Consider the following 16,730-nt stretch of genomic DNA (forward strand, 5'->3'; position numbering starts at 1 on the left):
ACCGCCTGAACATATGGTACCCTCCCTATATTACTTCATGCTTAGGTAGTTGCTTACATCGAGTGCTTTCAATTGAGAAGTAATTTGGTTCCTTTTGCAAACACACACACACACACACAAACCTAGGCAACCTCATAATCATCACCTCCCCACACTACAGATCTCTATAACTATCTCACTGTTGATGCTGCTGCAACATCTGTAAACATTATGGCTGGACTGCCTGTTGGTGATTAGCTGAAGATGACGTTGGTTTAAAACTTGGCCTCTTTCCCATTTTGTTGTGCCTTCTGCTGTCTACTGATAATGCGATGAGGAGCACAAGAGAAGAAGCTTAACAAGGAGATTTTGACAAATGAGATCTTTAAAAACAAGTTCCTCCCTCTTTGCTCCACCATCCCCAAGACCCCCTTCAAGGCAAGCGTGGACTGGTTGGCATCTGCCTGTGCAAAAGAGTATTTGGATCACCTCCCCTTCCTCTTATCTTTCTATTGCTGATTGTCAATGGAGGAAAAAAAAAACCCGGTAAGGGGGAAACTTGTGCAGTTTACTTTTGTTCTGAGAAAATGCAAGTTGGACGTGATCCAAGGACTGCCCATCAATAAGGTAAGAGTAATGACTACAACTGTTGATTTTGGAATATTAAATGTGTATCTGCAATTATTTTAACATGTGCATGTATTCGTTGGGTTCAGTTTGTCTTCCACGTGAGAATATTTTGTCTCACTGGTTGTCAGACTTCAGTCCTAATGCATTGAGGTATTTATGGCCATTTTTCAAAAGTTGAATAGCTAAGCTTATAGTCTGCCTGAAAAAGAGTAACAATTGCTTAATGTTTCTATCTAGCTTTACACTTTTTAATTTTTTATCTGGCAGGAAGTTCCACAGGCACTCTTTCATTGAAACTATTTTCTGACAACGAGGAGGAAAAGATTGTATGCTAGCCTGTTGCGATCCCAAACCATAACTAAGTATCGTAACATTTCCACTAATAAATTGAATTGAAAATTCACATTATCCAGCAACCTGTGCCTAGATCAGCCATTAAAAACCCTTTACCAGCATTCCGAGTCAGGCAATGCTATGGATACATATAAAGAAAAACAAAATCATACTAACAAAATACAATACTAACAATATTTCTTTTTCACTTCTCTTCTATCAGTTTTTTACCTGTCTTGAACACCAGAACAAGAAAACAAGGGAAATGAAAACCTTCAGTTGTGTTTCCAAAATGAGTTCTTTCCTGTTTATCACTTTCTTAGTTGTTCTACCTATTATCAATGGCAATCCAAGTAAGAACCTTGTGTGTTACTGTACTTTCTAAGAAATATAATTGCTTTTATGTGTTATGTATTAAGAAGCATCTCACACACACACAAACACACACACACAGAGAGAGGGGGAGAGAGAGAAGGAGGGAGAGAGGGAGGGAGGGAGAGAGAGGGAGAGGGAGAGGGAGAGGGAGAGGGAGAGAGAGAGAGAGAGAGAGAGAGAGAGAGAGAGAGAGAGAGAGAGAGAGAGAGATTAAACATAATGTGCTCCTTAAACCTCACATTAAAACAAAGAAACTGTGTGGTGTAATAGTTAAAGTGTTGGAGTGGCATTGGAGACACCCAGATTCCAGTCTATCTTTAACCACGGGGGGCTCAAATGGGCTGAAGATATAATAGCTTTGCTTCCTTGAGTTCCTGAATGAAAGATGGCAAAGATGGGTGCCATATATAAGAAATAAATAAATAAATATAATATTATGAAAATATAGAAGCAATATAATGAATCAACATGGGTAACAAATCCCATTATATGTTTATTGGGGGTTGTATTAATATCAGTCTAATGAAAGAGGGAAGGCTGATCAATACAAGGATGGATGACCTGCTAACAGAGAAGTTAGAAATTGACACAGGAAACGAACATGCAAAACTAGACCCTTGGTCCATGTAGTTTGGTACTGAGTTCTTTTGCAAATCCGTTGATAGGGTTAGGCGTCACATACCCTTCTCCAGTTCTTACTATTACTATTGAATGTGCATCGTGCTGTGCTCCTGCTCAATTCTGGAGGAATTATGTGTATATGGAAATATACTACAGTGATCATTATCTATGGCGATTGGCATTCAGCCTTTCTGGAAATGCTAAATATTCCATTTGGTTTTTCATATGTGCAAAGCAAATATTGCATTATGAGCTATCCCAACCACATCCCCATTTTTTTTTTTTTAGTTGAATGATTACCCAACAGAAACCCAACCCAACAGTATTCAAATGGAGGGTTACTATTTCAGGCAAACATCAATTGCCTGACATGTTTTGAGGTTGTAGATGAGCTATCTATATGTTGTTACTCCTTCAGTCGATTTGGCCATTTGTAATTATTATGCACTTGGTACATTTCACAGTGCAGCTGACATTGCTTGGACCACGTCACCCAGTCACTGCCTCTCTGAGGGAGACTATTGTGCTTCACTGTCATCTGTCACCCAGAACAAATGTCCAGAATATGGAGATTGCTTGGTTCCGCTCCCAAAATTCTTCATATATACACCTTTATCACAGTGGCAAAGATCATCTGGAACAGCAGCAGCTGGAATATCAAGGAAGAACAGAATTTTTAAAAGATGGCATTGGGGATGGAAAGATTGGGCTGAAAATTTTTAATATTAGCCTGTTTGATGAGGGACACTACCACTGCTCTATTAAGAATGGGAGTTTCCAACAGGAAGCCACATTAGATATGAAAGTGACTGGTAAGTAAGGAGCAAATCTTTTTCAATAGAAATGTGTCATTGAAGTTGGCTCTAAAACCTCTGCAGTCATCAGCCTTCCAACATGTTCTTAGATTGTGAGAAAATCAGAGCTATTAAGGTTTCTTCTCCCAAAATCTTTCTATCTTCTTATTCAGTTTTGATTGATGTTTAGAAGTAATAAGAGTTACCGTAATGTCAAGGTGGATAATCATTTTTCTTCCACTGGCCATTTATTTCTATTTCACTTCTTTGAAATGGGGGTCAGAAAATATGGTTGATGAAACACTTAGCTTTTCCTTTTTCAATGTCAGCATATAATAAAAAAGCAAGCCCAAAACAACTGAATTTTCCAGATGCTTGAGGGGGAAAGGGGAGGGGGGCTAAATCATGGCACCAAAAATTGCCATTTTGCTACCAATTTTAGATTTGGGACATATACAGGTCTGGGATGCTGTGAAGTGTGGAAATCAGCAGTTCAAATGAATATAAAGGTTTATTGCAAGGTTATGTTCTCTGTAAGAATCTGAACTACTAACAATTGAAGCAAATAGGCGGTAGATAAGAGTCAGAGGAATTCAAGGTGGGCTGGACTTAGATCTCTAGTGGGCACAAATTGACTCAAGACTGATGACACATTTGACCCCTCCCTCTTTCTCAGCCTGGTCATCTCCTACAGCTTCATTGTTGAGGGTTGAGGTTTCCTCCACCTGCTATAAAGTCAATCCAGGCAGCTACTTTTGATAACTTATCACTCCTTGAGCTTCTTCAATTACTGTAAGTGCCGTCCTGAATATTTATGCCCATTCACAGCCTGGAATCTGGTCCTTTAAAGGTATGCAACCCCACTGATGTTTGGCTGTACACCTGTGATACCTGACTGGGACATTCAGGTGCAATATGCTTCTAACAGTGAATGATGAGAAGAATTTAGATATACTGTACTATTGACTGCATGCTCTGTTTGTAGGCTTACTAGAAATATCTGAAATGCTACTGCTGGAAGTTTTACCAGACTTGGAAGGTTTCATTTCATGTTCTTATCATAGCAGTGTCTGGAACTGATTCAATCCACCATTCATCTTATGTTGGAAGGAAAGGGTAGGATCGTTTTGACAGGAGGAGGAGGAAAAAAATCACCCTTCTTTGCCTTAAGAGGTAAAAAACAAACAGAGGCAGACAAATTGGGAAGTTATCAATACTCATCATAACCCAGACATAAACAGTTCCCCAGAATAATAGTTCTAGTGTATGGTTTCCCTTTATGCCTCATCTGACACCCATAGACTCTTGTTATGCAGTATGCCAACTTTCTATTGCAGAATATAGATTTTATTCATGGATTGGGAATGAGGAGGGAGATGGGGGTGATGATTAAAAAAAATCTAAATAATTACAGGGTGAAGATTAGACTGGACAATCTTCTGATTCTACAGTATTTTTTTTTTAAAAAAAACAAATATTCTTTTATCCCTCAGTGTTGGTATTTTCTTTTATCCCTTGCTGCTATTTTCTTTGAACTGATTCCATTAACTCTTTGAACAGACTAGAAGAGGGTAACTTATGGGGGCCAAGAACCTGATTTAATATTTGGCCTGGGGCTGAAGGATAGAACAAATGGGATTAAAAACTCAAAGTGAATAACGCCTCATCACATGGATACAAACGAGGTTTTAAGTTTTCTCAAGTTTCTTCCCTCCTTTTTTGAAGAATTCTTAAAAAAAAAATATTTTATTGCTTACGTCAGTGATGGCGAACCTTTTAGAGACTGAGTGTCCAAACTGCAACCCAAACCCCACTTATGCATCGTTGAGTGCCGGGTGGGCGTGACCCATTGGGTGGGTGTGACTGCAGTGGTAACGGTAGACTGGGTGAGACTAAAAAGTTCAATCAATTCCAACTTTGCAAGATCTTTTTTTTTTCCGGGAGAAGTTGAAATTGACTGATTGAATTTTTTTTTTTTTTTGCACATGGCCGGCAAAGGCCTAAATCAAAAAGGTTTTATAAAACCCAGCTGAAGGCCTAGGACTGGGGTGACAGCGTGCGTGCCCACAGAGAGGGCTCTGCGTGCTGCCTCTGGCACCTGAGCCATAGGTTCGCCACCACTGGCTTACGTTATAGGATTTGTGTGTTTTCATCTCACAATGGCAGGAAGGCATTCCTCAGTTTTTTCCAGCAATTGAAGCCAGAATGTCAGCGTAGGGGTTTTAGGGTTGCAGATTTCCCTGGTTCTGCTGGATGCCCATCTTTGGAACAGCCTGAAAACGCTTAAAATGTGCATATTTGTCCCACATCTAGCATTAGGGCCTGGTCCTCTCCTTTCCATTGAAGGTTATCAGGACGGAGGGATCCGAGTGGTTTGTCGTTCCAGTGGCTGGTATCCAAAGCCCGAGGTCCTTTGGAGAGAGCTCAATGGGAGGCTTCTGTCTTCGTTGGCAAAAAAAGATTCACAAAGAAATGATGGGACATTCGATGTACAAGCCGACATCGTTCTAAAAGGAAGTTCAAATTTGACCTGTGTCATCAGAAACAGCCTCCTCGACCTGGAAAAAGAATCAACCATCCACATAACAAGTGAGTCGACAAAAACTGTTCATAGCTGATCTCTGTTTTAGAGATTGGGCTTTGTAATCGTATGAGTCTGAGATTCAAAATTGGATAGATTTGCAGGTGGTGCCCATGTCTTGTTTAGGGCAAACTCAGAGTCAATGAAGAGTTATACAAGACATCCTTTCAAGAAGAAACTCTCAAATGAGTGCATGTAGCATATATCTTTGCATTCTTTTCTTTTTCTTTTAATCTTGAGAAGAAGAAAAATGGGGAAGATTTAAGGAACATGTATTTATCTGAATCAGTGGGCATAGTTTGGATCATGGCTTTTCAACCTTTTCACCCATTGTACCACTTTTAGGATATGGCAGTATCCAAGTACCACCAGTCGCCTAGCAGGGTGTCAAAAACTTGACCAAAAAAAAAGGAAAGAAAAAAAGTGATGAAGTACAGATAGTCCTCGACTTATAACAGTTTGCTTAGTGACTGTTTGAAGTTACAATGGCACTGAAAAAAATGCCCCCCAAGCCACAGCCGAGCAAGACACCTGCCTGCCCACCCGTCAGCGTTCTTCCTCCTGTCTGAGGTTTTCATTGTTGTGAGCATTTTTGTTGAGGATTGGCAGTGGGGGTGGGGTGGGGGGTGTTTGGTTTTTACTCCCCCTGTCTGCTGGGTGGTTGCAGCAGGTTTTGGTCACTTCACATGACCCTGGGACACTGTGATCCTCATTTAATATGAATCAGTTGCCAAGCATCTGAATGTAAATCACAAGACCCTGGAGATGCTGCAACATTCCAGCTGATTGGTGCTTCTTCAGATTCAGCAGAAGCACCAGGATCAGCACAGAGTTCCAGCTGGAACCTGGTGCTGATCCTGGCGCTTCCACTGAGCCCTGACAGCTCTGAAGAAGCACCGATCACCTGGAAAGTGGCATTGATCCTGGCACTTCCATTGAGCCCTGACAGTCCCGAAGAAGTGCTGATCCTGTGCTTCCGCTGAACCCTGATAACCCTGCAGCTCTAGCCATTTCTCGCTCAGGCTTGTGCAGTACTGCCACTGGTTCAGCTCATTCCCCTCCCCCGCTACCACTTTTCTAGGATGGTTGCATACCTCCTGCCACGTGCAAATGTACCACAGGTGGTACCCATGCCACTGGTTGAAAAGCCTTGGTTTGGATTATGGGGTGTATGGTACAGGTTAAGGCGTATGTTCCTGAAACATGAATCATAGCAGAAAGGATAAGAAAGACAAAAGCAGAGCATTTCCCAATATTTCAAGGTTGCTTTAAAATGGATTCATCTCTATTTCTTTCATTTTTTTCAGATCACCTCTTCCCCAAAATATCATCCTGGATAGTAGCTCTATGTTTTTCCCTAATGGCTGTGGTTGGATTTTCTATATTTATTTTTTACCTACTGAACAAATACAGTGAGTACATAGGAAATTGTCCTTTTACCAGCATAAAAGTAGGCTGTTGCTCAGTTAATTGTCAGTTAGCCCTACAGTTACAGTAATCATGCTTGGTTGGTGTTAAGTATTTTGTTCGCGTGTGAATGATGAAGACACATGGCGATGTTAAACAGCTCTTTATTCTTCTCCTAACAACACACGAACACAAACAAAAGGCACGCAGGCCTTTTTATATGGCCAGAAACCCAGACAATGTCAGCCAATGTGAACAGAGCATTTTCGCGCCTTGCGCATGCGCACAAGGCTGGCGCTGCTTGGTCTGGTCCCGGACAGCTTTTGGAATGCCCAGGACCAATGCAACGTCCCGAGCCTGCTTCTGCAGGCTCAGGACACAACACCCCTCCCCCCTAGATGGAACATACTTGCGCATACACATGTACGTCATACATTGGGAAGAGTGTTATGACAGTTTCTTAATAGATTGGAACACTACATTTCTCTTTTGACTTCCTGGCTAGTATGCCTTTTAAGAGTAAATCCACTAATTTTCTTGCCTCCATGCAAACATGGCACATTATTCTTTTTATGTCTTTGCTTGAACCTTAGCATTCATCTGCCACTAAGGATGGTGTAGGTCAGGGGTAGGCAACCTTGGTTCTTTTATGACTTGTGGACTTCAACTCCCAGAATTCCTGAGCCAGCCATGCTGAGGAGAAAGGGAGAGGTTTCCAAGTTGAGCCATGCTGGCTCAGGAATTCTGGGAGTTGAAGTCCACAAGTCATAAAAGAGCCAAGGTTGCCTACCCCTGGTGTAGGTACTCTGCTCCAGAAGGCATATTCAGGGAGATGACCTGAAATGATGTATCCTATGCTGGCAGCCTCATAATTCTTCTGGTTCCTGTGCGACTGGCCCCTTCAATCTGTCCCTCACTCCTTCACCCACTCCTCACTCCACTTTTGGCTGCAAGGTTAACTGAATTTTGGCTTCTATATCTACTGTTTCTCAACAGGTTGGTTAACTGGTTCTTCAAGTCTTGAAATTGATTAGCCCATTTTAGGCTGAATGTGTAGAACTAAAAATGTAATAGGAAAGACTCAGTTTTGTACTTTTGTAGCCTGCCTAGCAGGCAATTTTATTTACGCATTTATCATATTTGTGTAGTCACCCCTCTTACATGAAAGTGAAACTGAGTGGCATACAGCACTTAATACAAAACAAAACAAAACAAAAGCAGGATGATATTAACCGTTATATTAATGATATTAAGGGAGCCATTGCAAAATGGCCTTGGCACACACAAAGGTTCTTGTTCTTCTCCTCAGTTATGTTCTTAGGATAGTTTACAACTCTCACAGGGATCTTCACAGTCAATCCTTAATTATATTTCTATTCCTCAACAACTTTATCTCAGCTGCATAAAATAGTTGGCCACTAGATGGCAGCCAACAGTTGCAAAAAAAAAAAAACTTTTGATACCTTGTTGCCATCTAGTGGCAGATAGGTCATCCAGTCCACCTACTGTTTGAACCAGTGCTTCTTAAACGTTTTGCTCAAAGAATCTTTTTGAACTTGTAAAGATTATGGAGGACTCCAAAAGAGGTTATATTTATCAATATTTACTATATTAAAATTTTAATTGTATATCTTTGTAGAATATTTATTTATTAAATGAAGTAAAAAGAATATTAAACCCAACATACTAACATAAATATATTTCATGAAAAACCTATACTAAACATTCTCTATTGCCCCCTAATTTTTCTTTTTTGTTGTAATTTTGTATTTTAACCATTTATCTTTTAAATTTAATAAAATTTTCTTAAAATAAGAACATATTTTGTAACAAAAAGCAAACATTGTTTTAAAATTCTGCAAATATCTTCAATAATTATCAAAGGGGATCCTCGGACCATATTTTAAAGGCCACTGGTTTAAAGGAATAACTCAAAAGATCAATCCATCAACAGTGTAACATGAATGAAAAAGTTTTTTGCTAGCTCTTGATTAGTTTTCTATTATGTTATATATTGAATGATGATTATGTTTAGCTGCTATTTTGTTCCTTATTATTTCTCCAAAGATTTAGGGAATATCAGTTGGCTTTATTTATAAATAATGATGGCAAAGAATAGGATAGGATAGGATAGGATAGGATAGGATAGGACAGGATAAGATAGGATAGGATATTCCTATGTGTGATTGGACACACAAAGAATTGTTTCCAGTGTATAAGCTCTCAGTATAGATAACAAACAAGAAAGTGATAAATCATAAATCATAAAATATAATAATAAATCATAAAATACAAACAACAAAGTGATAAATTATAAGATACCAATAGGAGAAGGTAATAGGAAAGATGAGAAGGATAATATGGGTAAATATCCTTAGGCATAAGACAGTGCTGTGGGAATTAGGCATTTAGCAGAGTGGTGTCATGGGGGGGGGGGGAATTGTCTTTGTATCTAAGGTAGTTGTTTTGGCATGCAATGCGCTAGAGTGCGGTCCTGAGGGGAGGAGTTAAAGTCACACATTTATGTTTTCTGCATCAGTGAGCAGTACAGTAATAAGTTGTTTTTGTTTTCTTGTATTCTAGGAAAGCTGGACACTGAACTGAGTAAGTGGTTTTCTTTTTCTTCTTCTGTTTTTTGAGAAAAAACATTTGGGCCACAATCTAATACAGAAGTTATCAATACATCAACTCCAGTGAGATTAAGCATTCCTTAATGTATAATATAGGTATTATACTGTAGGTGATTCTGTGTTGAGTTGCAGCTCTTTCATGGAAAAGGAAGAATATCAGTTTAATTATATTTTTGTTAAATTGTGACTCTGTGTAACAAAACAGAACGGGACAAATAAAAGTCCATAGCAAAATATCTGCTGATAGGAACAAAGTGTGCACTTCAGAAAATTACCAACAAGCAAGCCCAATTATCTCAGTCACTGTGGTGTGACATTCAGCCTTTTCCATGGTTTCAAATAAGAGTCTTAAAAAAGTTCTAGTCCTGTTATCTGAAGGGATTAAATTTCAATGAGCAAAGCATGTAATTTTATTATTGATCACTCCTTTAGGTGAATTTTAAAAAAATGTAACACTATACTTCAAAAGATTTTCAAAATCATTCACAATTTTTTTAAGTGGACACTGAAATAGAAATATTATAGGCAGTAAAACTCTGTTCTTCTTTCCCGGGACAATTTCTCAACTTTCCTTGATAAATTATAGTAGATAATTATTAAATATAAATAATCATTATTAAATTAATCTATATGGCTACCCATAGCCCAAATATGACTTAGGTGCAGCTAACACATTAAAAAAACGGGGGGGGGGAGGGAGAAACAGCAACAGCAGAAACATAAAACTTATAATGGTTACCAAAAAGAAATGCAATGAATGCTCCATCAAGAACAATGATATCACATGTAGTTTCCCATCTTCCAAGCCCTGGAGCTTTCTGAAAGGCTGAGAGAGTTGGCATTAATTTAATCTTGGGAGATAGGGTGTTCCAGAGGGAAGTACTACATCAGAAATGATGTACTTCCTTAAAATGGCATTCTTTAATTGTGGGGACCAGGACAGTATCTCTCCTGTAGGACCTGAGAGAAACAACTGGAGTGTCAAGGTTCTGACTAATGAAACACTTCAAAGAACTTTCAGGCATTGTTTATCCTAAAAAGTCTTTAATCGTGAAACAAAGTGTCGGCACAGCATGGTGGATGCCAAGATCTGAATTCCCCTCCCCTGAGTACATAATATTCAAGCATAATTTCCTCCTCTAATTAGCAGTCATAATTCATGTTCTCCAATCAGTCTGAATAGCAAAGTTTCCCTTCCATGATTTCTTATCTTAATTAATCCCCACACATATTCTTTCTCCTCCCCTCCCAGCATCATCTAATTTAACTCTAAAAATACCACACAGCTTATACAGAGTGGCTGCCTCTTCATATTTTGTCAAAGCAAGAACATCCAATGTTAGCAGCGTTGACATGGAGGTCCTACAAATAATCCAGCCCCATGCCATTGAAGGCTTTATAGGTGACAACAATGTGTCTGTGGAGATTCTCAATTCTCTGGGTCACGGTTGTCCCAAAGGTGCTTTTTCTAAAAGGCAACTGGACTGTCTTAATTTTTTTCCTTGGAAAACATTCAACCACATCTTGAATTCCATTTTGGAAGCACACTGGGAGCCAGCAGAACTTGTAGAGAATACAGGGCATAACATGCATGCCTTGAGGTAGGCCCATAACTGCTCACATTGGCACATTCTGGACTAGTTGCAGCTTTTAGATGATCTTTCAAAGCAGCCCCATTTAATTTCAGTAATCCACTTGGGAGATGATCAAGACATGAGTGAAGTGAGCAGTGCCTCCAAGTCTAGGAAGCAATGCACAATTCACAAAATGAAGTTTGCAAAAGCCCTCTTGGCCACTGCTGCCACCTCCTTTTCTAACAGAAGCTGTGAGTTCAGGAGAACCCTCAGATCATTTTTGGGGGCAACTTCATTCAGAATCAAAAGATGATGACGACGATGACACTGGTGATGATGATTTAAATTTGTATAGAAAAACATTGGATCGAGGAGGCCCTAAAACTTAAAGGCACCTGGGCCTGCTATGTTCTAATGATGCAGAAAGAAAACCACTTTGTAGTGACTTTGAACAGTTGTTTTTTAAATTATTTTTTCAATATTAAACTGTTCCTTTGATTTATTTTAATCTTTAATCTTGTTCTTAGATTGGAGGAACATGGTGATGCCAATAGAAAAAGGTTGGTGGTTGTCCTGTTTGTTATCACTCCAAAATGTAAATTCCATCATTATTGTGCTAATCTCTGAAAATGAATTTTTACATCAAGTTTTAATGAGGTTTTTACTCCAAGGGATTTTTTTTTTTAATTCAAAAGTGTTGTCGTGTGTTGAGTTCTGGCATTTACATGTAAAGGAATCAAGTACTATAAGCCCAGCTGCATTTTTCGGGGACAAACACAATACACATTAGTGGAGATTTTGATATCATTCTTTACAGAAATTCTATGGGGAAATTTCATTTTTTAACAGCAGTGACTTACACAAGGGACTTCCATAGAAGCCCTATCATCCCTGTGTAAAGACCTCTTTGTGAATTGTGCAAATAGCTAATTTTAAGCTCTAAGCTTAACAGGTAGCTGCATTTTTTTTAACTTTACTTTTTATTTATTTTATTTATTTATCCAATGTTTACACCTTCAGCTCACCTAGGTGACTTTGGGGAGTTTATAAGCACATCATAAAATAATATGAAAACATATTAAAGTTTGGAAGTTGAGTCATGGCAACTGGACTTTTCTCTCTCTCTCTCTTGAGATGTTTCACTGCGTATCCAAGCAGCATCTTCAGCCTGAACAAATTGGTTAGGAGAATCTGAAAAGGCAGAGAGTCATTGCAATACTTCTAAAATTCTTAGGAGTATTCCCACACTACTTCTTTCCCAAAGTGTGTGGCAATATGTTAGTGAAGGTTCTCGGTCATCCAGGTAGAATTGTCTGGAAATTGAGATATGGCAGCTGGACTTTTTTTTTTCCTTCTTGTTGGGTCATGTTGCTTCCATGACTCAACTTCCAGATAATTCTACCTGGATGACTAAGAATCTTCATCGACATATGGTTAAAAGTACAATAAAAAAACTTCCAAAAAATTAGATAGTAAGTATAAAATACGACATATTTACCTACTTAGTATATACTTAGATAGCAAATATATTGTATATTTTATTTCAAATGAAATAATAGAAGCCTATTGTGTTTAGGCATGAAGATACTACCTCCTTGTTTTGCTGCACAATTTAGACCAGGGAAGTGTCATTCATACTATGCAATGCTATTCATCTAAATAGATCAAGGGAGACTTGGTGTAGCCTTGGAAATGGGTCTTTTAATGGGATAAGCCCGTGGTGGCGAACCTATGGCACGTGTGCCACAGATGGCACACAGAGCCCTCTCTGTGAGCACACGCATCATCGCCCCATCTGGGTTTTATAAAACCTTTTTGCATTAGGCCTCCACCACCGTGTGCAAAAAAAAAAAGTTCAATCAATCAATCAATTTCAACTTCTTGCGAGAAAAAAAAAGATCTTGCAAAGTTGGAATTGATTGATTGAACCTTTTAGTCCCACAGTCTGCCATTACCACCGCAGCCACGCCCATCCAATGGGCCACGCTCACCCAATTGGCCACACCCACCCAATTGGCCACACCTACCCAATGAGCCACACCCACCCGGCACCTGACAATACATAAGTGAGTTTTGGGTTGCCGTTTGGGCACTCGGTCTCTAAAAGATTCGCCATCACTGGGATAAGCACTAAAAGTTGTTTCAAAATAAGATCTACATGCTGATCAATTTCTCTTCCTCGTTATAATTAAGAATGGGAGCAACTGCAGCATTTTCTTTTAGGTTAACCTTTTCCTCTTTCCTTTCTTTCTCTTTTCCCACTTCTCCTTTTCCTCTCAGCAAACATAGTTCTGGATCCAGAAACAGCCAACCACGACCTGATCCTGTCTGCCGATCAAAGAACTGTCATACAGGGATTCATGTGGCAGAGCCTACCGTACAGTCCTAAAAGATTTAATATGGAGCGCTGCGTCCTGGGAAGTGAGGGATTTTCCTCCGGAAAGCATTATTGGGAAGTAGAAGTTGGAGAGGATGGGTACTGGGCCTTGGGAGTGGCGAGAAATTCCATGAAGAGGAAGGGAAAGCTCATCCTTGTCCCAGAAGAAGGAATCTGGGCAGTGGGAAAGGATCGGATCCAATACAAAGCTCTCACTCTACCCAAGATCCCCCTGATTCTGAAGAAGAAGCCCAGGAAACTAGGGGTTTACTTGGATTATGAGATGCAACTAGTTGCCTTTCATGACGTCAATCACCAAACACATATATTCACCTTCTTCTCAGCCCCATTCAATGGGGAAGCAGTCTTCCCCTTCTTTTACGTAGGGGTAGGGTGCTGGCTTAGAATGTGTCCTTGGTGACTTTCCTTTAAGGGAGATTCAGTCAGAAAATTAAACACCGTACACTTATCCTTCACATTCTGTGACTGGCCCTAGCACTAGCCAGAGACAGGCAGTTCATTTTCCATATCATGCGAGGGCTGTAAATAGTCGTATATGGATCACTTCTCCTTACTGTAGCTTTACAATCATGGAGAAGGAGAAACGTGGGGTCTTGACTAAGCGGGAGGATATCACTCACCTCAAGCAAGGAAAAGTTGGGGGACAGCCTTTTCTATATCTTACTTACCTCCTGCTGATTTATCTCAAGTTGTTTCCTCTACTTCTGACCCCCTGAATCTTGGAAGCAGATCAGGAATGGAGAAACAACCCTGGAGTGATAGACTAAGGTAGTACATGTGTGTTATAAGTGTATTAAGTGAGGGGGGAACAACATTTTTGGCAATTTTGGGATTACACTCTTAAAAAAAATTTTTTTCAGTCTATATGAGATTGACATTTTAGGTGGAATATGGTAGCGACATGGTGAGGAGTGGGAGAATTGTTAAGCCTTTATTTTTCTTTTTTCAGGTTTGCTTTTAAAATAGAATACTGTATTAATGCAACGGGAGGCTTAATGCAACTACCCTGAAGCTTGCGTATTTAAAAAAAAACACCATGAAAAATCTTGTTCTTATAATTTAGCGAACTAGGGCTGGGTTTGGGAAGCGCTATTTGGATAGCTCTGGAAATAAGACAGAGAGAAGCAGGGTGAACAGCATGTAGCCCACAGCATGTAGCCCTCTCATGAGCAAAGGGAAGGGAATGCGTAGGGTGGAAAGGCAAAAACGGCTACAGGTAGCCCTCACTTAGCAACCATATCTGGGACTGGCAACTCTATCGCTAAGACCAGGGGTCCTCAAACTTGGCCACTTTAAGACTTGTGGACTTCAACTCCCAGAATTCCCCAGGCTTAAAGTGGCCAACTTCGAGGACCCCTGGCTAAGACGAATGAAGGCGAATACATGTGTCTCAGGATAATGTTGCAGGATCCAATCTGGGTCAGTCACGGGGAGCCGTGGGTTCAGACTCATGCTGGAGCCCATCCTCAGGAAACTTCTCTCTAGCAGAGTGTGTGCGTTGGGCTATTCTGTGTGTAGTATTTAGATGGTGACTGTTGTAGGTGGCTTTTTAGGTGTGGATTGGGGTGTTGATAGCTGGCTATTAAGTTGTTGGCTATTGTTCCCTTGGGCCCATCGCTAAGTGCAAGGATCATTAAGTGAGACATCCCATGATCACAATTTGTGATTTTACTCCTTGCTTATTTCTGCTTGTTGGAAACCAGTTATGAATCTATGTCAATGGCAATCATGAAGCTGCAGGATGCTGCGATGGTCATAAATGTAAGAATTAGTCACAAAACTGGGGTTTTGTTTTACGCTATCATATAACTTTGAATGGTCGCTAAATCAAACAGTTGGTAAGCAAGAACTGTTTGCACTGAAATGACAGAATAGTTGCCTGCATGCAAGCACATTGCTATAAGGTTGAAAACAGTTTCCTTCTCTCAGACAACTCCATTTTGGGGGCACTCCTTCTGTTAATGCCCCTCATCCTGTCCCAAGCTGGAGCTGAGTGAGAACAGGAAACTAGGTGATTTACATACTGAGTGCTGTTTTAGAGAAAAACAAGATTAAGCTTCATGGGGAATTTGTAGAATCCTTTGTATCTGATCAGTTCTCTCCTCTAAGGAGAGTGTGAGCCAATTTGGTGATGGAAGCTCAAAATATCAATGGAATTTTTCTTAGCAATTTTTAAAAGCAAGGGACTTCTAGTGAAGAATTGCTGAACTGAAGTTGGATCCATTCTCAGCAACAACTGTAGCAGAATAAAGAGCCAGGGAGTAGACCAGCTCTTAGTACTTCCTTTCTGGACAAAGAATGGACTAGAGATAGCCCATAATTGCTTCTTGTGAGAAGGCCCCAAGACAACAGTCTCTGGGGGGTTTAGAAGGGGTCTTCAAACTTGGCCCTTTTATGATTTGTAGACTTCATGCCTGGCTGAGTAATTCTGGGAGTTGAAGTCCACAAGTCATAAAAAGGCCAAGTCTGAAGACCTCTGATTTAGAGCTCTAGGGAGGTGGAGGAAAGTCAATTTTGCTCAAACTCTGGTCATTGCTTTTAAAAGAATAGTGGGTTTGCATAGTTCCTTTTCTCATCACTTTTGGAAATTGTTAACTGCTTTTCAGCTATTAGGAATCTTTGGATCAGCAAGTTTTATAGCATTGGGTAAGTTTCCTTCAATCCTTAAAGAAAGGAGTTTTAAATACAAGTCTAGGAATTAAGTATTTTGGAATAAACAAAAAAAGGGGTAATTGGAACTTTTTTGGGAAAGTTACAAATTGACTAAGGGTTCGGATAGTTTAGAAATAAGATTTTGGAATTTAGTTATAGGAATTCTTCCTGTGGAAAAATGCATTTTAAATTCTCTTAAAAACATGATAAATCAAAGGAGTCACCTGAATAACTTTTCTATACTGAATTTACAAAAGACTTATTAAAGTTTTGAAAAATTTTGTGAAAAGGGATAAAATAAAAAATATAAGAAATCAACTTCTAGGACACTTTTTGAAAGGACTAAAGATAGAGATTGTTAAAAGTAAAAGGAAGTTGATTGTTTAATTAATATTAAAATAGTTGTGTTATTATCTCTGGTAATCCTTAATGAACTTTTGCTGATCTGGATTGAAAGACAAGACTTTAAAGGACTTGTTTATAGATAAGATATAGGAAGAAAAGATCACTTGCTGTATTTTAAGGGAAGATGATAAGTTGCTAAAATTGTTTATACTTGTGATGAAGGAGGAAGTCATTTCTTTATTTCTTTAGCTTTATTCTTTTTTCCTTTCTCTTTGATCTATTTTTTTCTTTACATATTCCTTATATATGTGCTTATTTTTTCTTTTTCAATATTTCTTTCCTTTTCTGTACTTTCTATTTTTCTTCATTCATTTCTATTTTTCTTCATTCATTTCTTCAAATATATATTTG

General features: G+C 39.3%; 1 protein-coding gene across 2 annotated transcripts; it reads left to right on the forward strand.

The window, feature by feature from the left end:
• The first annotated feature begins 317 nt into the window (after positions 1 to 317).
• LOC120315947 (butyrophilin subfamily 2 member A2-like) lies at positions 318 to 16,387 on the forward strand. 2 transcript variants are annotated; one of them, XM_039361017.1, is made up of 8 exons: positions 318 to 606; positions 1,166 to 1,295; positions 2,403 to 2,750; positions 5,046 to 5,321; positions 6,621 to 6,725; positions 9,304 to 9,324; positions 11,452 to 11,484; positions 13,205 to 16,387. In XM_039361017.1, the coding sequence occupies exons 1-8, from the start codon at positions 505 to 507 to the stop codon at positions 13,720 to 13,722; spliced, it is 1,533 nt and encodes a 510-aa protein (XP_039216951.1). In that variant the 5' UTR covers positions 318 to 504; the 3' UTR covers positions 13,723 to 16,387. The 2 variants fall into 2 exon arrangements, with proteins under 2 accessions (XP_039216951.1, XP_039216952.1); XM_039361018.1 differs by having other exon boundaries at positions 5,079 to 5,321.
• Positions 16,388 to 16,730: the final 343 nt, after the last annotated feature.

This window comes from Crotalus tigris, unplaced genomic scaffold (genome assembly GCF_016545835.1).
Source record: "Crotalus tigris isolate CLP2741 ecotype Arizona unplaced genomic scaffold, ASM1654583v1 scf7180000019189.1338056, whole genome shotgun sequence".
Lineage (NCBI taxonomy): Eukaryota > Metazoa > Chordata > Lepidosauria > Squamata > Viperidae > Crotalus > Crotalus tigris.